The following is a 25,369-nucleotide window of genomic DNA, read 5'->3' on the forward strand; positions in this document are numbered from 1 at the left end:
AGCATATACCGAGTGAGGAACAGTTTTCTTCTGCTGGAAGCCAGTTCTGAATGATGTTTTTGGGCGACTCAAAAGCTCAGGTGCAGCCTTGCTAAGTGAGCTCTGCTGTCTCTCTCCCCCCCCCCCCAACTGCAACAAGTTGTTATGAGTTCAAATCCCGACTATTGGTGCTGGGTCCCTGCAGTAGATGTTTCTTCCTCCCTGCAAAGAGAAATCTTACCCTACAAGAAAGATCCTTCCCTCTCTTTCTTTGCTCATGGCACTTGTTTTCTACTGGCGGTGAGTTTTTAACCTAGAGAAGCTCACAAAATGCAAACCGATGCGTCGCAAACCATCCGCCATCCTTACTCCCCCAGCTGTGTGAACCAAGCATCGCAAAGTCCAACATGGAAAAGTTTGCTTTGTGTACATGAAGAGGAAAAAGAAACCTGGAAGGCAGCCTCGGAAAACCCCACTTTGGGGAGAGACCCAGCAGGAAGAGTCGGGCTGTTTTATATAAACAGGTGTCCCCTGCAGGCCAAGCAAATGGAAGGAAGAACTTGCCAGTTCCGCTGATGTTTGAATTGATACTTTTCTTGTGGGGAAAACTCTAGCCTTGAACTTTATTGACCCCAGGATTGCTTCCAAGTTGCAGCACTACCAGGTAGCAGCCAGGGCCCTTGACTAGGGACTAACCCCATGCAGAGAGCCCCCAGAAAACCAAAGGGTGCATATGAAAATTTGGAGGCTGCATACCCCACGTAGGTATGTTGGCCTCCAGGTGGGATCTGGGATCCCCTGGAATCACAGCCCATCTCTGGATGTCTGAGATCAGTTCCCTGGAGAAAAGGGTTGCTTTGGAGGGGGGGGACTCAGTGAGGTCCCTGTCTCTGAGGTCCCTGTCCCTCCCCAAATCCCCAGGAATTTCCTGACCTGAAGCTGGCCATCCTGCCTCTCCATCGCCCACTGGTGGCCAGGAGGGACTTGGTGACCCTGACCCCACATTGTTCCAGGGGATCTCCAATGTCCCAGCAACACTTTAATGAGACCGGACAGACAATGCTTTTAATCAGTGAATTAGATCTGTCAATTCCAGGTTGGGAAATTCCTGGAGGTTGGGGAGAGGGGGTGCTGTGGAAGGTGAGGTTTGGGGAGACCTCAGCGAGGTACAGGCCCTTCAAAGCAGCCATTTTCTCCCGGGAAATTGATCTCTGTCTTCTGAAGTCGAGTGGTCAGTCCGAGGATTGGGTGTTGGGAAACCCTAATGTGCAGCTGCCAGCCAGAGTAGTAGATTCCAGGTGGATCAACAGGCGGACCTGTGGCTTGGGGCAGAGCGGGCGATAGCAAAGGCCATTTTTACACAACAAATTGTTGGCATTCTGCTCTGGGGCGGAGGCTGACCCCCAGAGTTCTTCGTCATCCGTGCTGAGGTAATCCCAGGCCTTCTCTTGGCGAGAGCACGGGGAGAAACTTGTTGCTTGATGTGGGCGGGGGCCGTTCTGGGCTGCCGGATAATTGCGCAGAATGGCTTTAGTCACTGGGTGAGACAGCCATGAACCGTGGAGTGGTGTTCCTGCAGGGCATTATGGGGCACAGGCCACACCCCTCCCACCTCCACAGGCCAAAGGACATGGCAGTTAGGGGTCCCGACACCCTGAGCTGGGAGACGGCAGGATTCGGGGAGGGGGAGGTCTTTAGTACGGCACAACACCATAGAAGCCAGGTTCCAAAGCAGCCATTATCTCCACCGGACCTCTGGCACCTGGAGACCAGATGTCATTCCAAAAGATCTCCAGCCCACCACCTGGAGACTGGCAACCCAGGCAGTTATATGTCAACGTATCCGAGGAATCCTGTGTGCAAACCAGTGCTTACACCTTGGTGTAGCCGTTAAAGCCAGCTCGGTGGAGTGGCTAAGAGAGCCGGATTTGGTTCCCCACTCCCCCGCGTGCATCCAGCTGGGTGGCCGTGCGCCAGTCACAGCTCTCTCAGAGCTCTCTCAGCCCCACCCCCACCTCACAGGGAGAGGGAGGGAAGGTGATCGTAAGCCGCTTAGAGACTTCTTTGGGCAAATAAAAAGGGGGGTACAAAAGGCCAGCCGTTCTCCGAATAAAAAGTTGTTGGTCTTAAACGTGCCTTTGGACTTGAACTTCGCTCTGCCGCTTCAGACCAGCACAGTGACCCACCTGAAAGCAAGGCATGAACAGAGAGAGTTTGCCACTGGCTGCCACGGCTTGGCAAGCTGGAACTTGCTTGGTGGTCTCCCATCGAAGTACCAACCATGGTCAACCCTGCTTAGCAACAAGATCAGACTAACTTGAGCTATCCAGGTCAGGGGTCCACATGGCTTGTGCTTTGTATGGATCTCCGGTTCCTGAGATGTGCAGCTGTAAGGTTTCCCCCTGAGTGAAGAAAGCGACTAGACTTCTTGTTCACTCCGTCCTTGCTGACTGCAGCAGCAGCCTGGGTTCGGCGTAACATGTCATCTCTGTTCTCGCAGCCTTCCTTGTGTTTGTTTACCTGGGGTCATGTGAATCACCTTGCCGAGAGGACGCAGGCCAAGAACATCTAACCACTCCTTTGGAAATCATGTTTTTGCAAACCCGGTTGTCATTTGGTGCGGTTTGGAAGATGCGCTGTTTCAGTGGCCAGAGGGTGTTTGGGGATGTCGTTTTTTTCCCCTTGTGGGAAGGGCCGCTGGATCCACACTTGGGCTGTTTGATGTCTGGGAAACCAGCTGGGCTAGCCTCTCGATGAGGATTAATCCCGAGAGCTCCATTCGAGGCAGTCCTTTTCTGAGGCTGGCCGGTTCCCTTTTCTGCATCTTTCCCAGCTGTGAGGCAAGCAAAAGGTCATTCAGTGTCGATGCCCCCCACCCCCACCCCCGAGTTGCAGATGACCTACTGCAGGGGTGGCCAAACAGTGGCTCTCCAGATGTCAGTGGACTACAATTCCATGAGCTCCTGCTAACACATGCTGGCAGGGGCTCATGGGAATTGTAGTCCACTGACATCTGGAGAGCCTGCGTTTGGCCATCCTTGATTCAGCCTGCATTGATTACAAGAGAACAAAGTTTAATTCTGGGGATCAGCTTTCATACTCTTGGATGACGGCAGGATCTTTCCACACAGGTGCCCGTCCAAGGTTCTTTGACTCCTTCTTTTCACACCAGGGGTTACTCTTAGAGGCCTGGGGCTGGTCCCTGTGGATCCAGGGATCTAGGGGGTGGGCTAGGGGTATGAGACCAAAGATTTCCAATATTTTGTTTCTCCTTACACTGGTGCAGCTGGATCTCTAAGAAATACGTGTCCGCCATCTCCTGGGTGTCGGGTGAATTGCAACCCCTCTTCTTTGGCAGATAAAGACTTTTTCCAGGAAACACAAAGATTCGGAGTCAAAACTGATCATAGCATTTTTGAAAGCATTCAGCAACAGCCACGCAAGGAGATCAGAAGAATTTCCAAAACAGTAACCAAAATTCATTTTTTAAAAAATAATTATCATCACCTCTGTGTATGAAGGGAGGACTTTGAGGCTGTAATTCTGGAGCTCCAAAATCTGGTTTGCAGGTTTCTCAGCTGCTATGGACTTTATGGAGGACGTGGTTTAGGGAGGGGGGAGACCTCAAGGGGGGTATAATGCTATAGAGTCCACACTCCAATGCAGCTGTTTTCTCCAGGGGATGGATGGATTGAAACTTTTAACCTGACACAACATCAGGGAAGAATCAGCAAACAATAATACGTACACAATGCAGCAAACTTAAAACAATGGACACAGAGCAAAAAAAAAGGGGGGGGGGAGAAAAAAAATAAAACCCTCCTCCAACAGCAAGACAGATTACCGGGATGAAATCAGCTCCTCGCGTATCCCGCATACCCTTAGGCAAAATGTGTCAACTTTGTGAGTTATCTCCGGAGAGGAGACTGCGAGGAGGAGAGGAGACGCAAAGTTGTTCAGATCTCCCTGCTGTAGTTGACAGAACTGGAGCGATATGCAGATGTTGAATGTCATTATGGAACGGGCGCTGTGGCAGAACAAGTTCTCTAGACTATTTTCCCCTGAGGATCCCTGTCCCCGAAGACGTACATCTGGCTTCCCCCTGGTGGAACGAGCTCCCTGGTGAGATCAGAGCCCTGGCAAAGCTTACGGAGTTCCGCAGATGGAGCTCTTCCACCAGGTTTATGGTTGAAGCCAGAGAGGAAACATTCTAAAACAACAGATGGGGCCTCCTTGCTTCCGCCCCCACCTGCACTACCTCCTTACCTGTAACACTGACAGGCCCGGAATGATCCGTCATTGGTGCTAAGAACTGGTTTCCACATACAATTTTAAATGTTGTGTTGCTTCCCTTGTTTTAGTTACCCAGTTTTTATTGCAGGGGTGGTCAAACTGCGGCCCTCCAGATGTCCATGGACTACAATTCCCATGAGCCCCTGCCAGCAAACGCTGGTTTATTGTTTTACAACTGGGAATGGATATGGCATTTCTGAACCTGCTGTTCGCTGCCCCAGACCGCAAGTCCAAGAGGGGCGGTAGATAAATCAAGTTGTAAATAAATGAAGCCATCTTGGGGGCTTCCCAGGGGAAATCATCTTTGTGATCTGGAGCTCAACTGTAACAGTGAACGATTCCTGGTACTGCCAGGAGGGTGGTGACCCTCATCCATGCGTCCTTACGCCCCATCCCAGGATGTGATTGTCCTGCCACCATAAATGTCTGTGTCCCTTCCAACCCCCCATAGGATTTGTGTTCCTTATAGAATCAGAATCATAGAATCATAGAGTTGGAAGGGGCCATACAGGCCATCTAGTCCAACCCGCTGCTCAACGCAGGATCAGCCCAAAGCATCCTAAAGCATCCAAGAAAAGTGTGTATCCAACCTTTGCTTGAAACAGCCCAGACCTCCCCTCCATTGTCCTTTTTTACTCATCCTTCAAAGTAGGGTTGCCAATCTCTTGGTGACGCCTAGAGACCTCCCACTGTTACGGTTGATCTCCCAATGCTCAAGATCAACTCCCCTGGAGGAAATGGCTGCTCTGGGGGGTGGTCTCTATGGGGTGATCCCCTGCTGAGGGCCCTGCCCTATCTAATCTCAACCCTCCCCAGAGCTGGCAACCCAACATCAAACTTTATCGGGAAACCTTGAAGGAAATAAATATATCCAAATGGAGATTATCCTGGCTGCTTTAGGCTGCGCCTGCATTGAGCAGGGGGTGGGACTAGATGGCTTGTGTGGTGCTTTCCAACTCTCGGATTCTATTGATGGGCAAGTGTACCCTTCTTAACTGCGGGATGATGGGTGTAATTAGCTGAGTCCCCTGCCTCTCAGGCATCCTCTCCTTCAAAGTGGGGCGATTGGCTGTGCAGTGGAATCCTTTCCTGTCTGCCATTCCAAATTATATGACATCCTCCTACTCATTCAGTTCTAATTCATTTCTACTATTCCAAATGAGAAATAAAATAAGAGGATGTATAGCCATTCTGGAGGGGGGGGGGTTTGGTGAGAATACAGATGTAAGGGCTGAATGAGGTTAGCATTTGCAGATTCTGTGACTTGGCACTCCCTTCATCAGGGAACCAAAATGTTGACACTCAAAGGTTTATACCCCAGAATTCGGGGTAGGAGCCTGCAGACCTATGTAGCAACCCTTTGAAACATGCCTATTTTAATAATTGCATGCGTTTTCGTCCCACCCTGTCTAAATGTACAGCCTATGATACACACATGCAGCTTTTTAAAGGCAAAAAGTTAACCATGTGGGCATTTTGTCTTTCTCCTCTGCCTCCCCCCCTCCCCCTTTACCTTCACTCTTTTCTGCAGCGCAAATTGAAGTGATCCCCTGTAAAATATGTGGGGATAAATCTTCGGGGATTCACTACGGTGTCATCACCTGTGAAGGATGTAAGGTGAGTGGGGGGGGGGAGGCTGCTGTGAAGCTGGGCTGTCCTCTTGGAGTGAATTGACCCCACAAGGGATAAGCAAAATGTGCAATTAACTTACGGGACCCATAACCACCAGATATGCTGACTGCATTTTTCAAGGACAAGGGTGGACTAGACAAGACTTTTCTTCACCTGAGTATTCCTGTTTCGGCAAATTCTCCTGTTCCGCGTGTGTTTTACTCCTCTAGTAGTTGATTTAATATTACATTTCATTATGTCCAGCATAAAAACCTTCAGTTTAAACCGGGGCTGAATCTGCACGGAGCTTTTATTCCAACCCCAGGTCGATTCAGTCCCTACACTGAATACGATTTCCATTTTGATTTTGGCCGATTTAAATTTTCCTTCTGCAACAAGCAGGATTGATCCAGAGTGACCCTACCTTTCCCCCACAATATCCTGGAATGGATGTAACCCTCGATATTAGAAAAATCGGCATGAGTAAAGGTGCAGCTCTCTGCTTTTTCCAAACTAACTTTCTGCCTCCAATGCTGTAGAAAAGCCCTGATTGGCCAGGGTGTCAGTTCAAAGGCTTCCTTGTTCCCAGTCTGCAAGGCTTCCCTTGAAGGGGAAGCCCTAACTTCTCTCAGCAGAGCCTCCAGAAACCCTAACTTCTCTTGGCATAGATTTTCCTCTTGGTTTTATTCCCCCTCTTCTACTGTCTCCAATCCTCTCCCTTGCCCCCTGTTGAAGAAAAGAAAGAGCCTCCTGCTCCCCTTGCCTCCCCCCCCCCCTTTTGAGCTTCCCTAATCAGATGCAGAACACTCTTTTGTTTCAATGGGGGGGGGATAGAGGAAGACCCGAGTTCAAATCGATCTGAATTCAGCAGGATCCACAACGGAATAAACAAAGTAAGTGCAGAATCAGCCCTAGAGGGAAATATGCTGGACAAAAAGCCACATAATATCAACCTGACCACTATATGGCAAAAAACACATGCCGAACAGACACACTCGCTTTATGTCCGGCATAAAAACCTGCAGTTTAAACCTGCAGGGAGATATGCTGGACAAAAAGCCACGTAATATCAAACTATCCACTAGAGGGAGTTGAACACTGCACAGAACAGACCCCTCCCCAGCAACAGGAACTCACAAGCAAGGGAAATGAGAAATAGGAAAAGGCCAGAGCTGGGTCTGATCCAATAAGAATACAAGTATTTTCAGATCATTCATGAAAGAGGAACCAAGTTAAATGATCCCCTCCATCAAGGGTGGCCAAACTGTGGCTCTTCAGATGCCCATGGACCACAATTCCCTGGGGCCTCTGGGAATTGTAGTCCATGGGCATATGGAGAGCCACTTTTTGGCCACTCCTGCCCTACAACTTTAGGATCTTTAGACGTTCTAGCCTACGTGTCACCCTTAAAATCTAATTTTCTCCATACAGGAAGATTCACGTATACACACACAATATGAGGATTTTAAAAAAAATGGCAAACAGGGAGACTGGGGCAGGTAGAGCTTTATCACGTGATCTGCTATGCTTTAGCCTGCAATCTCCCAATAGCCCCTTTGTCCATCATGGAAGAGGCTAATCCCCATCGACCTCCCCTGTCCCCTCTCCAGGGATTCTTCCGCAGAAGCCAACAGAATAACGCCACCTACTCTTGCTCCCGCCAAAGGAACTGTCTCATTGACCGAACCAACCGCAACCGGTGTCAGCACTGCCGTTTGCAGAAATGCCTAGCCTTGGGGATGTCCCGCGATGGTGAGTGCGATTGTGGTGATTGTAATCCAGAAAATGATAACGTTGCATGAAGTCCAGCTGTGGCAATTGTGGGTAAAGTTTTGAACCGGCAGAAGGACTCGGATTTATTTCTCTCTGCTGCTCTATAGCGCCACCAGTGCAGGTGGGCAAAGAGTGGTACTGCAGCTATAAATTCAGCATTGGTCAGTCAATGCAAATGGCCATTTTAGTCTGAGCTGTACATCTACTATCCTTTGCAATATACTGTTTTAATGGTTTTATTCTGTAAGCCGTGAGAGGCGGGGTACAAATTTTAAAATAAATAAACTCTGTCCTCTCTGCCTCTAGAGCTGTAATGGCCAAACTGTGGCTCTCCAGATATCCATGCACTACAATTACCATGAGCCCCTAGCAGCATGCTACATTTGTGTACAGAGCGTAGTTACGTTGTGTAATGTTCGTAAATTGTTCTCCTAAACAGCGAAGGAGGAGTTAAGGGCTGATGGTTTGGAGCTAGACACACTGCTGAACTTGCAAAGGGGTGCTCCATCACCCTGGCCTGCAGGGTGAAATCCGTTTGGGGCATGTTTGACACCTGCCCAATTGTCACTGCTCTTCCTCTCCATTTTGGATTTCAGCGGTGAAGTTCGGCCGCATGTCTAAAAAGCAACGGGACAGTCTTTACGCTGAAGTGCAGAAACACCAACAGAGCCAAGAACAGAGCAGCGAAGCCAAGGAGGAGCCAGAGACCTTGTCACGGGTCTACACCACCAGCGTGAGCAGCGGCCTCTCTGATCTAGATGACATCTCCATGCTCTCCGACAGCTTCCTTTTCGACTTTCCCTTGACTCCTGACGGGAACAGCAATTACTACAACCTTGACCTCTTGACCTCAGCCCAGCCGTCCCCTGACCAATCCAGCATTGACCTCAGCGATGCCAAGTTCATCAAGCAAGAATCGATTTATGAGCTGATGCTAGACCCTGCCTTCTACACCCATGGTCCCCTCGAGAGCAGCCAGTTGGTCTCGGACATTTCAGTGATGGAGATCGGTTAGTATGTGGGTTGCAGGATCCAATTCCACCTGGGGAGAGAATCTTAGGGAAGTTGTTGGACATCATTGAGGCTGCTCCCTTGTGTTCCTCCCTGACTCTTTGTCACAGATTGTAGCTGGGGTGGCGTTGCCAAGGGTGCTTCGCCATTCATCTGGAATTACCACAGGGAACTGTTCCGCATTCTCATTTTCCTCGTAAGTTCCTGTTTCTTTGGTAGAAAGGACTTTATTCCATACCCCTTTTGCCCCCTCTAGTGGTCAATTCGATATTATGCTAGTTTGTATCCAGCATATTTCCATGCAGATTCCAGGTTTTTATGCCAGAATAAACTAGTACAAGGTCGAATTGAGTTTCTACCAAGCGCTGTTAAGGCCAGGGCAAGGAAGATCCATGGGCCCCTCCCCCAGAAACTTATACACATCTTTTGATTGTCTTTAACATCTATCTCAAGGCATGGAGTTGGGTTGCAGGGGGGCTTCGTTGAGTTGAGTATGGAATTTTGCTGGGGGTTAAATGTTATTTAAATTTATTCAAACTTAATTTCTATTATTTTCAAAATGTAAAATATAGTGGCAATACCAGATGCCCAATCTGGAACACTTGTAGCTCTGTTGAGGTTACTCAAGCCTGCTGTTCTTGTTTCCATGTTTCCATTTGAATAAAATGCTTCTGGTTCTTCCCCTACCAGCCATTACAATCATGAATCAATAGTTAGGGGTAAGTTAATCCAGGGGTAGTCAACCTGTGGTCCTCCAGATGACCATGGACTGCAAATCCCATGAACCCCTGCCAGCGTTTGCTGGCAGGGGCTCATGGGAATTGTAGTCCATGGATATCTGGAGGACCACAAGTTGACTACCCCTGCCTACAAGGGAGAAGGGATTTATTGCTGCTTTTCAATTTACGGGTAAAGTTACTGCTTATTTTTTATGCACGTTGAACAATATAATAAGCAATGGCTTTGCCAGTAAAGTGGAAAGCAGCTCTCAATTTCGATATCCTCCTAACGAGAACTGAGAATTGACTCCTGAAAGCCATAACTTGGTGGGGACAAAACAGGGAGGGGTTCTTTAAGCTATAAAACAAAGGCACGAAAAGGAGATGGTGGGGAAAAAAAACAACATATACCAAACAGAATTTACCTGTGACTAAACATATTGTCAGATGAATTTCATCCCTGGGTAGAATTTCAGCCTGGGGATGAATTTTTATTTGGAGGGTCCTATTAATTGCTGTGTAGAATTCCAGCTGTTCAGCTTCTGTGGTTAGCCCCAAGGTCTATATTTGACATCCACTTGCACTTGATTTCACTATTTCTGTGTGCTTAAGTCAGGGGTAGTCAAACTGTGGCCCTCCAGATGTCCATGGACTACAGTTCCCATGAGCCCCTGCCAGCATTCACTGGCAGGGGCTCATGGGAACTGTAGTCCAAGGACATCTGGAGGGCTGCAGTTTAACTACCCCTGCCTTAAGTGGTTGATGTGTAACGATACTTCACTTTCTGCTGAAATAGTATTTCAACACTGACATGCAATGAATGAGGTTGACTATGCGAAAGTCGATAACTTTGTACGTGGCTTGACTGAGGCCCAGGGGGGGGGTAGTCATTTGCCGAAGGAAGTCACCATCGCTGCCACCTGAGCCCCTGCTCCACTTGCTTTCCTGCTGGCGCCCCTGACTTCCCGCCACCTGCTGGGGGGGGGGCACTGCCAGCAATAGCTGTGCAGTGCCATGCTGAGGGAGAGCCCCAGCCATAATGGCTGCTGGAGAGCACCAAAAGTGAGCCGGTGGCAGAGTGGCAGGACAGCGACCAAGGCAGCAGCCGGGGAGAAGGACAAGGAGGAGCCGCGGCCCAGTACCAACTGATCCACAGACCGGTACCGGTCTCCGGACAGGGGGTTTGGGACCACTTCTATAGTTGACCCCAGGTTCAAGCCCATGCATTTCTAGTTAAAGGTTCGCAGGTAGGAAGTGTTGGGAGAGGTTTCTGATTAGACCAGCCTTTCTCAACTTTTTTACTGTTGAGAAACCCCTGAAACATTCTTCAGGCTTTGATAACCCCCAGAAGTGGCGGGATTATGTGCAGTGCATAGCTGTGGCCACGCCTATCCGAGGCCCCTCCCCTTCTCACCCCCTCCAGGCCCATCACTGGCCATTTTGGGAGGGGTGGGAGGGTCAACGTGACCATATAGGGTCATACTGCTGCTGAATGTTTAACCAATTTTAAAAAACATATTCAAATTAATGAACTACCACTGATTTTTGGAAACCCTTCCAGAGCCATCAAGAAACCCCAGGGTTTCCCAAAACCCTGATTGAGAAAGCCTGTATTACAGACTCATGAACTAGATGAACCAGCCTGTCTTGGTATAAAGTAGCTTTGTAGGTTCAAATCTTGGAAGGTTTTTAGTCATTTTCGGCAGGATCTCTGGGTAGGAAAACTACGCCAGAGGAAGGAGTAGAGAGGTCAGATTTCACTGGGGAGGGGGGCACAGGACTGCCCCCTATGTTTCATACGGGCCTAGGTTACATATGGTCACCCACCCCAACTATGAAATTAAGATTCAGCGGGTAGGTCAAGGGAACCAGTCTAAAAGTGATGAGAACCAAGATGTGCTAGCAACAGGGACTAGAAGCATGCAAGGGCCCGGCCGTCTGTTGTGCGTAGCTTCCTTTGTGCACTTTGTGCACATCTTGTCTATTCTGACTGGCAGAGGCTCACCAGGGTCGGTTCAGCTAGAGAAAACGGCTGTTTTGGAAGATGGGCTCTTTAGCGTAGGGTGGGCAAACTGTGGCCCTCCAAATGTCCATGGACTCCAATTCCCATGAGCCCCTGCCAGCATTCGCTGGCAGGGGCTCATGGGAATTGGAGTCCATGGACATCTGGAGTGCCACAGTTTGCCCACCCCTGCTCTAGCATTATACCCCATTGTAATCCCACCTTCCCACATTCCGTTTCCCCCAAGCTCCACCCTCAAAATATCCAGGTATTTCCCGACCCAGAGTTGGCAACGCTACTCACAGCCCCCTCCACTGTATCTCAGCGGAGGACCAGGGAGGACCAGGGAGAGATCAGTGAAGAGCAGAGGCTGTAGGGAATATTTATATCTGAAAAGGAGTGCAGCGGGGTTGGCTGCTTCTTGGGATGGGGTAACAGGGGCCTGACGCTGTCCTTGCATTTACAGAACACCTTGCCCAGAACGTGGTCAAATCACACCTGGAAACGTCCCAGTACACCAGTGAAGAGCTGAAGAGGCTAGCCTGGACGCTTTACTCACATGAGGAGATCAGAGGCATGCAAAGCAAGGTATATTTTCTCTCCCTGTTTTGAATATGAACATGTCCCCGCCTGAACCAAAGGCCTGTTTAGGCCAGCATGCTTTCTCCACCATAGATGCTGCGAATTTCACAATGTCCTTTGCTCTATAAGCATCTATTTGGTTGCTGCACATGGGGGTTCAATTTTGCATTCATGGCTGATTGGCATTGGTAGACATATCATTCCCACTCACTTCACAAAGAAACGTATAGTTCCTCCACCCTACTGTCAAATCCCTGTGGAACTACTGACAAGCAGACTCTTTGGTGCAAAAGAAATCTCTTTATTGAAGAAATATACAAACAGGTACAAGGAGGTTCCTTGCTGAATTACAATTACAATTGCTGAATTACAGTTAAGCCAGCATACTTATAGGGGCACCCACAATCCCCCCCCCTTTTCAACTCCTGTCATGCAAGAGTCAGGTGCAAAAACCACCCAGCAGCATTAGCACACCAAAGGTCTGTGAAAACAGTGCTAGTTTACACGACCTTCCAAGCTGTTTGTTTCAGCTGTCCTAAGCCAGGGCAGAAGATATCATGGGAGAGATTTTTGTGGAATTTTATTACATCACTAATTGGGATCAGCACAAATTAACCTGAGAATCTCACCTGACAGAACCAAAGGAACAGGCCGCAGAAACATATTAGTGCAAAAGATAATAATAAAAATATATAAAATGATGACAGGTCAGTGAAACAATATAACAAACACCAGGCAGAAAAAAACAGCTAATGGCAAGTACATGATTGCAGAGTTCTACATTTGGGTCACAAAAATGAGAAGCACACATACTGGAAGATATGTTTCTGGGTAGCAGTGTGTGTGAATGAGATCTTAGGGTAGGTGATGCAGTTTTGGGCTGCATCAACAGAGGCATCCCTTCAAAATCGCAAGATGTCGTAGTCCCACTGTATACCGCATTGGTCAGGCCCCACCTGAGTCGTGTGTGCAGCTCTGGAGGCCTCACTTCAAAAAGAAGGTGGACAAAATAGAGAGTGTACAGAGGAGAGCGATGAGGAGGATCCAGGGCCCGGGGACCAAGCCCTAGGAGGAAAGCTTGAGGGAAATGTCCAGCCTGGAGAAGAGGAGGCTGAGAGGGGACAGGATGGCTCTCTTGAAGTATCTGACAGGTTGTCACTTGGAGGAGGGCAGGGAGCAGTTCTTGTTGGTAGCAGAGGATAGGGCCAGTAGTAATGGGTTTAAACTACATATAGAAATGGTATCACCTAGATATCAGGAAAAATATTTTCACAGAGTAGTTCAGCAGTGGAATGGGCTGTTAAGGAGGTGGGGAGATCCCCCTCACTGGCGGTCTTTAAACAGCATGAAGCGTAGAAGGCAAGCTGGTCTGTGAAAAAGAAGAAATTGACCAACCGAAATGGCGTTCCAAATAAGCCTAAATCTATCTCAGATATAGTCTGTGTCCTTATTTTATTGTATTGCAATATATTTGAGGTGGACCAAGCCAGAACGGTATGCAAATAAATTAATCTGTTTTCAAAAGCAATTTTTCTTCCGTGGCCTGTCCCTCTATATGTTTTTCAATGAGTCCACTTCAGCTTTACCAAAATTCCAAAATCCTGCAACCTTAGAGAGCAAACATTACAGTATAAATTGACCATAGGCTCTGCAACGTAGCAGGGATCCAAGTCTTGGTATACAGGGGACAATCTACCACCACCACCACTACCACCACCCCCTGCTGGTTGATCCCATGAACCTGGCCACCCTACCCTACCCAGACACCCTGCGAGGTGGGTGAGGCTGAGAGAGCCCTGATATCCCTGCCCAGTCAGAACAGCTCTATCAGTGCTGTGGTGAACCCAAGGTCACCCAGCTGGCTGCATGTACAGGAGCGGGGAATCAAACCTGGCTCGCCAGACAAGAAGTCCTAACCGCTACACCAAGCTGGCTCCCTACTGAAAAACACAGCCTGTTGAGAGACAAAGTGTCTGTTTTTTAATGCCAGATACGGCTACAGGTAGGGTTTGCCCAGGGTTGGGAAATTCCTGGAGATTTTGGGGTGGAGCCTGAAGAGGCTGGGATTTGAGGAGGGGAGGGACCTCACAAGAGTCCAGTGGTGTGCAGCCATTTTCTGCAGGGAAACTGATTTTGATCGCCTGGCAACTAAATAATAGTGGGAGACCGTCAGGTGCCACCAGGAGGTTGGCAACCCAAGAAACAGGCAAAATGCAGACAGCTGGTGACCTTCCCATGTTCCTTTTGCAGAGCTGTGAAGCCTTGTGGCAAGAATGCGCCCTGCATATTTCCAACGCCATTCAGTACATTGTGGAATTCGCCAAACGCATCGAGGGCTTCATGGAGCTCTGTCAGAACGACCAGATCATCCTCCTGAAAGCAGGTGAGGAGCAGGCATGGGACAAAGCCAGGCGGCTCCCTTTCTCCGAGCGAATGACGGTTGCTCGGATTAGCTGCTTGATTCTCCCTGCTTGAATTTTCCTTTTAAAAAAAAAAGCGAATCCCAGTTTTGGATGCTGCCATACAGCGTGCATCAATTTTGATGCGGAATAATGAGACCAGAGTGGGCAGAATTTTTGGAATGATTTTAGAATTGTTTTAAACTGTGATTCTAATGTACTGTGGGTTCTCCGAACGTAATCAATCAATACTGTATAAATGTAATCAATCAATCAACCCTGAACTTCCTTTAGCAGAGAGGGCAGTTTGTAAATCTAAGTAAACCAACTCCAGTGCGGGTGGGCCCAGCTTTAATAAAAGCTCTTGCCCAGCTGGGCCCTAAATTATCAATCACAAGGTGGAAAAACCAGAGCATTTAAAGAAACCATTACACCGTGACTCTGTAGGCAGCACCTTTACAATGTTACATCGGAACATACCGACGATTTCTCTAACCTGGTCTCTTCTTTTTCCCTCCTTTTTTATTTTACTTTATTCCACCTCTTCCTTCCTTATGGGGTTAATATTTCTGGATTTTTCCATAATGCCCATTCTACAAACGATCCTCATTTTTGTTTATATCCATGTGATGGAAACTTTTTTTAACGGTATTTTCAATACGGGGGTGGGGCTGCATTTTTCTTTTTGCGTGTCGGTGTGCGGATGACGGACACCCCCCCCCCCTGTTCCTCTCCCGCCCGCTGGGGGTCTTTCTGCCTGCATCAGGTTGCTTGGAAGTGCTCCTCATCCGAATGATCCGGGCCTTCAACCCGTTGAACAACACGGTGCTCTTTGACGGAAAATACGGCGGGATACAGATGTTCAAATCTCTCGGTAAGTCTTCTAAGTGCTGGCAGCCACGTTTTGTGGCCTTGGGTAGCTAAGGCCAGTCTCATCTCATCAGAAGTGTAGCAGGGATGGGCGTGGTTAGGATTCCCATGGGAGACCACCAAAGCGGTCCAGAGTTTGCTTAACAAGTATTGTTGTTGTTGTTTGTTTGTTGATTGATTTATTTATTTGATGTATCGGCCACCTCTCCCTGACGGCTCGTGGTGGGTTACAAGTAAATGAGATAGACTAGATCTGAAAGGGGAAGCTGTGTTCACATGGAGGGGCTACACAGAGGCAGACAAGGCCTTGAACACCCAGCAGGTTGGCCATAAGTCAGCTGTGATTTTTTTGTAAGGCATTTAGAGTGCCTGAATCATGACCAAATCGGCTAATCACAGCTGGGACCATTTAAAGGGCAATTTGGCTTGGGTAGAACCAAGAAGTATCCAAATCAGCTTTGATTCGGGTACATTTCAGCTGATCTGAATCGAATTGCCCATCCCTACTTCTGAGCCTTATATACATCTTCTTTGAAACTAAAACCAGGCTCCACCTCTCTCCAACCCTCTCTAGACATGAACTTGACTTGGCAATTGCTATGGAATTCTGAGCGAGATGCCTGGGGAAGATGTGACGCTCTGTGTGACACCCTAGGAATTACCCTCAACCTCTTTGGTAAAGACCATAGAGATATAGGGGAATTCCTGGAGCACCTTACTGTTGCCATTTCCTGGCCATTGTTTGCTCTGCTTCTCAGGTTCTTGCAAGGGGGGGGGATTGGGGTCAAGGGCAAGGGTTAACCCATGGTGGGCAGACAAGCAGCAATCCGAACATGAGCAGAGCAAAATGCATGATTAAATGAACATAGCTTCCCCTTTCAGATCTAGTCCAACTATTTCATTTCCTTGTTAAGATGCAGTCAGGTGGGTAGCTGGCCTCCCGTCCGTTGACCCCCATCATGTGGGATGATTTTGGGGGTGATAAGGAAAAATGAGCAAGTTATAGAAGAACGGTGGGTGGCTGGTTCAAGGAAGGATCCCAGCATGGGCTTCAGCCACCAATGGAACCACGAGGGCAGTGCCACGGCAGTAACTGGGCGAATGCTGGCAGGGGCTCCTGGGAATTGTAGTCCATGGACATCTGGAGGGCCGCAGTTTGACTACCCCTAAGGGATCAGACTAGACCCCATGCCCCCTTCCCTCTCACATGGAAATTGCAGGTGAGCTTTGAAGATACCCTGTGGAGATACCCTTGCAAAGGCAGCCGTGCAGTTCCTTCTCTGCCCTGCCAGACTGTACCTAGAAACAGTTTGATTCTGCTGCCAGAAAAGACACCTCCGCAGGGGGGGGGGTGGAATTGCTGCTGCCCTGACAGGATGCATTTTTGTGGTAATGCTCCCCCGCCCCCTTTTGCTTCTCGCTTAGGCTGTGATGACCTGGTCAGTGCCATCTTCGAACTGGGAAGGAATCTTTGCCGGCTGCAGCTCTCCGACGAGGAGGTGGCTCTCTTCACGGCTGCAGTCCTGCTCTCTCCAGGTGGGTGAACTTGGCTCCTCCCCTCCTGGTCAAGTGGCCAATAGAACTGCAGTTGTACTGTTGTACTTGTTGTAGTAGGTCGACAACTTCAGGTACTGTTGTTCTGCTCTGGCTTGCTGGCCTGGGGGGCACTGTTTGGTTCTCCTGCCACAGCTGTTCTCACAGAGCAGTTCTGTCAGAGCTCTCCCAGGGTGTCCGGCATCAAGAGAGGAAGGGAAGGCAATTGTAAGCCACTTTGAGACTGCTTTGGTTAGTGAAAAGCGGGGTACAAAAGCCAGCAGCTATTCATCCTCTTAACTTTTCTGTATTTGTTGCGGGGAAGGCTGAATGGGAGAGCCTGTGTTGGTGGAGCATTTCCCACCCTCGGCTTATATGCGAGTCAATACGTTTGTCCAGATTTTGTGGTAAGGTTAGATGACTCGGATTATATGCGGCTCAGCTTATATGCAAGTATATACGGTAGCCCTTTTAACATGTGCTACAGGCCCTGTGCTTCCAGGGGCCCCACGCAGTGCCCTCCCCCTATGGATCAGGGCCGTAGCCTCACTCCTCCCCTCTTTTCCTCCTTTAAGGACATTCAGAATGACACCCCTCTGACCCCATTTGACTGCTCCAACTGCAACTGTACCCCGCACATCCTTAAAGCGGCTCTGATGCTACAGGCCCTACAAATCCTTAAAGTACTCCGGTCTCATGTCAGTTCAAACAGGGGACTGGCAGCATCTTGGCAGCTGTACACCAGGGTCAGTTTTTTGCTACTCCTCAATGCCACCATTGCCCAGCCAGTGTGGAAGTTTGGGCTGGGGTGTCATCCATATATGGATGACACCCAGCTCTTCCTCCTGATGGATGACCATCCTGATTCTCCCCCCAGAAACATTAGCCAGCTGGCTGAAAGCTGTGATGAGGTGGTTCAAGCAGAGTCATCTGAAACCCCATCTGAAGGACCATCTTTGGTGGTCCTGTGGCTGGGCAGAAAGTGTCCAGGTGAGGAAGTGTGCTTGCCCAACCTGGGCAGTGTACAGCTCTCATTGGCTCGCTCCACCAGGAACCTGGGCATGATCCTCAGTGCCTCTCTCTCTCTCAGTGGAGGCTCAGGTCACGAGAGTAGCACGGCTGGCATTCTATCACCTTCACCAAGCCAAACTACTAGCTCCCTACTTGGCCCCAGAACACCTGGCCGCAGTGATCCAGGCGACAGTCACCTCTAGGCTGGACTTCTGCAACTTGCTCTATGCAGGCCTTCCCTTAACCTTGATCCGGAAACTACAGCTGGTCCAGAATGCAGTGGCCAAGGTCCTCACAGCAACACCATGGAGGTCCCACGTTTAGCCTGTTCTCCAACAACTGCACTGGTTACCAGCTGAATTCCAGGTCAGGCTTGAGTTTCTGGTAATCACCTTTAAGGCCATCTGTGGTCTGGGCCCAGTGTACCTGAGGGACAGTCTCTTTGCCTACGCCCCTCAAAAAGCTCTATGCTCTGCCACCTCCAACCAGCTAGTGATCCCTGGCCTTAAAGAAGTCTGCCTGGCCTCGACCAGGGCCAGAGCCTTCTCTTTCCTGGCCCCCACCTGGTGGAACGAGCTCCCCTGGGATAAGGGCCCTGACAGAACTAAAACAATTCTGCAGGGCCTGCAAAAGGGAGCTCCTCTGCCAGGCATTTGGTTGAGGTCGACCATAGGTAACAACATCCACTGGACCCCTGAACCTCCCTCCCATGAATCCATGCGGCTGAACTAACCAACAATGGACCTATTAAATTGTTATTCTGTTAGATTATTATCCTCAGGGGAGGGCAGTATATAAATGAATGAATGAAACAAACTGCGGATGACCAGGCAGTGGTATTGCAGCTCTTAGCACAGTGAAGGCCAGGGAGTACAAGAGGCCAATATACTCCGTTCTCATGCGCCATATCCACTTTTCCCAAACGTGTCTTTCTCAAATTGCAAATAGTTCAGAGATGTGCTCTTCTTTGATGCTAGTATTGCTATCAAGGCAATGCCAAGTAATCCATTTGATATTGTCCATCTCAGATCGCCCCTGGCTGTCAGAGTCCAAGAAAGTCCAGAAACTCCAGGATAAAATCTATCTGGCTCTCCAACAGGAAATTCAGAAGAAAAACTCCAATGAAGACAGACTGTCCAAGGTAATAAAATGGGGACATCAGATGATGGTCAGTTCTAGATCGTTTCCAGGTTTTGGGGAACCTGAGGCAAGATACTGTCCAGCGGCCCTTGGGCATTTGTGTGTGTTTCCTCATATACTCCTGCCGACTGCTGTTGATTCTGGCTCATGCACCATCTAAAATTAATATCCACCTGTAGGTGAAAAGTTAACAGAAGTGAAACGGGATAGCCATTGCCTAGCGGTTGAAGGTCAAGACACACACACACACACACACACACACGGGGTCTGATTACATCTGGGCATCATCTTTCTCCAATCAGGAGATCCCCCTCTGTGTCATCTCTTTCCCCCAAATTGTAGATGAACACCAAAATATTCCCAAAATTACATTCTTGTGTTTCCCTTTAAAAAACTAAAACTTGGGGCCCACCAAAATAGCAGAGGGCAAATGACAGGCATTGTCAGTGTTCTGATTTTCTCCTCTCAATAATGATAGTTTAGTCTTCCGTCAAGGCCTCAATAAGCAGACTCGATGCGGGAAAAGAATCTCTTTATTGTTGACCACAAACAAACAGAGAGGCGAGGCTATTCCTTGCCAGAGTTGAAACACCAAACTATACACTTTTTGTTGTCGTTGTTCCCTGCAGACCCTCCCCCCAGCTCAAATCTTGACCCCACATGGTCAGGATAATAAACACCCATAAGGAAGCTGTGAGAATATAGTTGCTTAATTAGACACAGGGTAAAGACAAGTCAAATATGACATATGAAAGCAGAAAGCATGGATTGACAGGATCACAATAGAGAATCTTAGATTCAAAGGGGTCGCCGTGTTGGTCTGGAGTAGCATAATAAAATCAGAGTCCAGTCAGGCACCTTTAAGACCAACAAAGATATATTCAAGGCGTGAGCTTTTGAGTGCAAGCACTCTTCCTCCGACTATGAACTCTTTTTAATCTATTTCTCGGATAGAACAAAACTTAGTAACTTGCTGGGAAGGGAGTAGTTTGGGATATTAGTCGTTTGGATATCTGAGGGACCACCTCTCCCAATAGTCCCCAGAAGAGCAGTCAGTGTGTCTGGCCTCAACCAGGGCCGAGTTTTTCAGCCCTGGCCCCAACCTGGTGGGATATGCTGCCAATAGAGCCCCAGGCCCTGACAGAACAATCAAAGTTCCATGGAGCCTGCAAAAAGGTGCTCTTCTGCCAGGTGTACAGTTGAGGCCAGAGCAAGCAACAAAATGAAGGGGTCTCTGCCCTCCCTGCCACAGAACCCCACCAGCATAACTGGCCAGTGATAGGGGCCAAAGCAGTGGGGCTTTTAGAACGACGGTTTTCAATGTTCTGACTGTATATGGTTTTTATTGGAATTGTTTTATGCCAAATTTTAACTTGTTGTACACTGCCTTTGTAGGGAGGGACGGTTTATAAATCTCATGTTCTAATATCTAATAATAAGAATATCAGAATCAGAGAGGCTGGTTCTGTGAATTGAGGCAGATTGTGAGTGGGTGGGCAAGAAGGGATTGGCTCTTGTGGCCCTCTCTTGCATCTGCAGCGAATTACCTCTAGGCTAGACTGGCCAGGGATTCTGGTTTGGGGTGGGCATCATCTGGGCATGGAACTGGGGTCACTGTAGGTGGGCAGGGAGTTATGAATTTCCTGTATTCTGCAAGGGATTGATGACCCTGGAGGTCTCTTCCAGCTCTCTGATAGGTAGAGAGATAGAGAGGCAGGCAGGCAGGCAAAAATCGAGACCAACAGTACCTTTAAGATATCTTATCCAATTAGCAGTGTTGCCTACAGGGGAACTGATCTCTGTCATCTAGAGCAGGGGTAGTCAACCTGTGGTCCTCCAGATGTCCATGGACTACAATTCCCATGAGCCCCTGCCAGCATTCACTGGCAGGGGCTCATGGGAATTGTAGTCCATGGACATCTGGAGGGCCGTAGTTCGACTACCCCTGGCTTAGAAGGAACCAACTTAGAAGGAGCCAATTGTAGTCCATGGACATCTGGAGGGCCGCAGTTTGACCACCTCTGGCCTAGAAGGGACACTACCCATAAGAGAACGTTAGCAACTCATGTGATAGGGCTTCTTTTTGAGCACACAGCGGATTCTCTGACATAAAGGGTTCCCCCCCCCTCTTTTTCTGCAGATGGTTTCCAAGCTGCCCTTAATGAAAACAATTTGCAACCTGCACTTGGATAAGTTGGAGTTTTTCCGTCTCGTCCACCCCGAGACGGCCACGAATTTCCCACCGCTTTACAAAGAGGTCTTCAGCTCCGAGCTCCACTTCAGCAACTCCCAGGAGAGCTAAGGGCCTTCGAAGGCTTCCGTGGCCAAGCCGAGCTTCGTCCTGGAAGTCTGGAAACGGACCAAAACTCTGGAGGCTGGTTTGCGGAAAGGGAGGGGAGAGATACCCCCTCCCGAGGTTTATTTGAGCTAAGTAACTGAACTTAGCAGGGCTTTGCGAGGCCGGGTTGGCCTTGCTTGTCTTGCTGTGGTCTGCAATAGCTATTGAATGTATTTGCACTTTGGAAGATCCACAAAACTGACTGGTACCGTTCTGGTGAAATGAATGTGAACTGCCGTTCGGTAAGAGATACCCCGGTAAGCAAGCATGGTCACCTTTCCCCACGTTTCCCGTCCTGCATTATACACGTGTTGCAGTGAGGCGCACCCCCGTTTCCCTCGTCACGTGAGCATGCCCACGAAAAATCCCACTGAGACAGCCAACGCCCGCCCGCTGTCAACGCTGTTTCCACCTCGTTTAAAACAATTTGTGTACTATTATTAGTATTATTATACTTGGGGTGTCTGTGTGTGCGTGTTTGGCTTCGAAGGCCTTGGCGGAATGGAAACTGAGCAATACAGACTTCTTTCATCAGAGGGAGCGAATCTGGAGCGTGGGGCAGCTGGAGGTGCGAACTGTTCGTTCCTCTAGATCCTGGAACAGCAAAAAGGAGAAGTGAGTTGGGTAGCTGTTTAATGGAGTTTGTATAAGTAACTAGGGCTGGCAAAAAGCCAAGGTCGGGGGGGCTGGACCCTCTAATTCGACAGGGGAAGAAGAAACTGATCAGGGATCTCTTCTGGGTTGTTTTCTCAGAAACAAGGCTACAAAGAGAGGAACAGTACAAAAACATCCTTCTAGGATGGGATAAATCCCAGAGAGATTATACTCTTTAGGTTGGTCTCTCTGTTCCATATGGAGGGGCATTCAGTTTTCCAAGATTCATTTTGTGTTTTTAGAAAATGAGAGCAAGTTCCTAGTCCTCATTGTTTGCAGAAAGAAGGTCAGCAAAAGGCTCCTGGGTTCAGGGGGTTTGTTCCCTACCCAGTTTTTCAAAAACCAAAAGGTGATTGAGCTTTTTGTTGATTTTGTCTGCCTTGGAAGTTCTCACACCAAGGGATTGCTCTGGAGAAGGAAACTGAGAAGGCCACGTGGGAATCAACAGCCCCCAAGTGAAATTCACTGGCAGAGCTTACTGAGAAAAGCAGAGGGTTTTTTTCTGTCACTCCCTGTGCCTCTCCATGGCCTGCAGGAAGCTAGTCCTGCAACCTAAGTAGCCAGAGCAGGTCCTGTGGTTATTCCTGTCATGGCTAGAGATGGGGAGAAATGGCACAAGAGGGGACTTGTCAAACGGGATGAACGTTTTGCCCCACTTCCAGTGGGATGGACCCACCCCTGGAAATTGTGCTGAGTCCCCTTCAACGTGTCTGCTTTCCAGAGCCAGTCTTACCATGAACTGTGTTGATGACCCCAGCCTTTTTTGAGCCTACAGGCACTTTTGAAATCCTGATACACTGTGGTGGCCACTGCCACAAAACAGCCACCACAAAATGGCTGCTGCAGGAGGCGGAGCCAGCTGCAAAATAGCTCCCGCCCCTCACCTTCAGTCACATGGTGAAGATCCTTGTTACTATAGTGGCAGCTGCTGCCAAAGCAACTTTAAAAAAATCTGCACAGCCAATCGGAAGTCTTGCTGAACTCCTGGCCCCACCCACTCGGTGGGGACCCAAAAGATGTACACGGGTGCCCTGGTGCCTGTGGGGGACCCCTGCTCTATACTCCTCTTGCATTTGCTGGCAATTTCCTCCACCTCAACCGCCTGTGCTGTTGAGCACAATGCTTCTTTCCATGTAAGCTTTTGTGGGTCACAGCCCACTTCTTCATGGCTGTGGGGTTGTGCCTTTCAGCTCTCCCCACCCCCCGGAACAATAATGTCAGGTTGGTTTCCCCCAAGGCACTGGGATGGGGAAGCCAAAGGAAAAGAGCCATCGGATTTCTGTGTTTTGCCATTCAGAACAGGTGGGAGTGATTTAATGCAATCCCTCATTGCTGTAGAGATGAATGCCCTATAGTGTTGGGAGAGGGGAGGGGATAGTACCTGCCCCAAAGAAGGGCATTGTATTTGACAATGGGTTTTACCACATTATCATTTCCCGCTCTTGTGTGTCCCTCCTGATTCCGGATGTCTTCCCCCGTTCCACACATATTTTGCTCTCTTGTGGTCAATTTGATATTACATTGCTCTATGTCCAGCATAAAAATTGCAGGGAGGTATGCTGGACATAAACTAATGTAGTATCAAATTGACCACTTGAGGGCGCAGACAAACAGCTCAGACAATCCCAAAGCAAAACTGAGAAGGTGGAAAAGACCAGTGTTTAAACAAAAAACCTACAATGGTATCAAATTATTGTGTATAGTATAGTGACCGTATGAGGACGATATCTGAGTTCTGCAGTGAGGCAAATGTAGTTTCCTATGGGGACTACACACACACACACACAGAGACTTTACTCATGCACTTTTCCCTTTGGTTTCAAGCATGAATAAAAGAAACTATGCTGAATGGCTCAGAGCTCCTGATTTTGTTTGAAGTCATTATTGCATTGTTTAATCAGAGCTTTCAGTATAATGGGGTTACTTAGATGCCATTGTCTTGGAAGAGCAGGGTTTTATATTTTGTTCTTCACCTTCATAAGGGTCCCCATGCTGTTCTAATGAAAACTAAAAGGTATAGTCCTAATAAAACACAATTGCAAGAGATGAATAGAGGGTTGAAACAGTACAGAACCAACAACATTTTTATTGCAGAAGAATTTCTGGAGGATGAAGCAGAGTTGAAATTTTACACATGAACTTGAATTCATGGTTGACCTGGTTTAATAGCCCTTCCATGGCCCCAAGGAATTCTGGGAACTGAGGTCTCTAACAGAAGTCTCAGCAACCTGCCATACTGCAGTTCCCATGATTCTTTGTGAATGCCATGGCAGGTAAACCAGCATTAAACCCGCTTACATCTGTAGTACAGAAATCAGAATATTGTTTGTAAGAATAAACACAAGATTCTGAGAAATCAAAGATATGGCCTCTAGCACAAAACTCTGCATGCTGAGAATCTTAACCATTTTTTTAAAGTGCAAATTTCTACTCTTGCTTCTGACACTCCTGGCTCTGAGGATGCACATGAAAAAGGAACTAGACAGGGAACCGGCCTGACCTTCCATGGTCAGGGCAACAAGACTTCCACGGAAGAGAATCAGGAACAAAATGAAACCAAGCAATGCAGGATCATACTTTTAAAAGTGATGATCAGCATAAATACATTATATATAATCTATATAATACTTTTTTGGAGCAATGGAAACTTTAGATGTATATTTATCACCTCTACAACCCTTACACTGTGTATGAAAAGTTTAAAAAAGGATTGGTTAATGATGTATTTATTATTGTGAATGTCGGTGCAAAAGAGAAATCTTAAAAATTGCTGTCTGCTTTATGTTGTTTTATGTTTGGGGAGAGAGAAGAAATGGAAAGCATTTGTTTAAACACAAATTCATTCTTGGCGTTAGGGAACGGACAGGTTTTCAGGGAGGGGGACTGACCTTTTTAGACTTAGGATAACAAAACGGCTTCTGTTTGCATTGAATGTTTTGTTGTGTAAAGATTGTAATTTCTATTTTTTTAAAGAAAACAAAAACAGCCCCTAAATTTCCTGTTGGGGACCAGTCCACTTCAAAAAGGCGAAGAAGTGAACTGGCAAAGGTTTATTTAGAAAAAAGAGGGAGGGAGATGAATTTTTCATGAACTTTTCAAAAAATAATATAATGTGTAGTAAAATAAAATCTTTCAATGAGATGTATTCGAGAGAGGGAGAGAGAGAGAGAGAGAGAGAGATGTATATTGCACAAAATCTTATGGGGCAAACACAATAAAGTGTTTTACAGGGTGAAAAAATAGACTGGGTGTTCTTTCTCCTAGCAAATTGATTTTGAAAGCATGTTAATACAGCTCAAGTCTTTAAGATGAATTGCAGCGATGATATGTCAACAAATGGTACCTGTGAGACTCCACCGGTGGGAGAGACAAGACCCCATCTCTCCCCCCATTGCCTAGCCCAGCAGTTCCCAAACTTTTGGGGGCTGCCACCATCTTGGCTCCCAGGGCCACA

The 25,369-nt window shown here is 48.1% G+C and overlaps 1 protein-coding gene across 1 annotated transcript in view; it reads left to right on the forward strand.

Moving 5' to 3' along the window:
• Window positions 1-25,149, forward strand: part of LOC143834876 (nuclear receptor ROR-beta-like) — a 48,107-nt gene extending 22,958 nt beyond the window's left edge. Inside the window, exons 2-10 of the mRNA XM_077331766.1 lie at window positions 5,804-5,889; window positions 7,494-7,635; window positions 8,253-8,666; window positions 11,855-11,976; window positions 14,221-14,353; window positions 15,136-15,243; window positions 16,665-16,775; window positions 18,812-18,924; window positions 21,064-25,149. Of these exons, the coding sequence (XP_077187881.1) occupies window positions 5,804-5,889; window positions 7,494-7,635; window positions 8,253-8,666; window positions 11,855-11,976; window positions 14,221-14,353; window positions 15,136-15,243; window positions 16,665-16,775; window positions 18,812-18,924; window positions 21,064-21,225 (1,391 nt within the window). The 3' untranslated portion in view covers window positions 21,226-25,149. The remainder of the gene's footprint in view (window positions 1-5,803; window positions 5,890-7,493; window positions 7,636-8,252; window positions 8,667-11,854; window positions 11,977-14,220; window positions 14,354-15,135; window positions 15,244-16,664; window positions 16,776-18,811; window positions 18,925-21,063) is intronic.
• The last annotated feature ends 220 nt before the right edge of the window (window positions 25,150-25,369 follow it).

This window comes from Paroedura picta, chromosome 4 (genome assembly GCF_049243985.1).
Source record: "Paroedura picta isolate Pp20150507F chromosome 4, Ppicta_v3.0, whole genome shotgun sequence".
Taxonomy (NCBI): Eukaryota; Metazoa; Chordata; class Lepidosauria; order Squamata; family Gekkonidae; genus Paroedura; species Paroedura picta.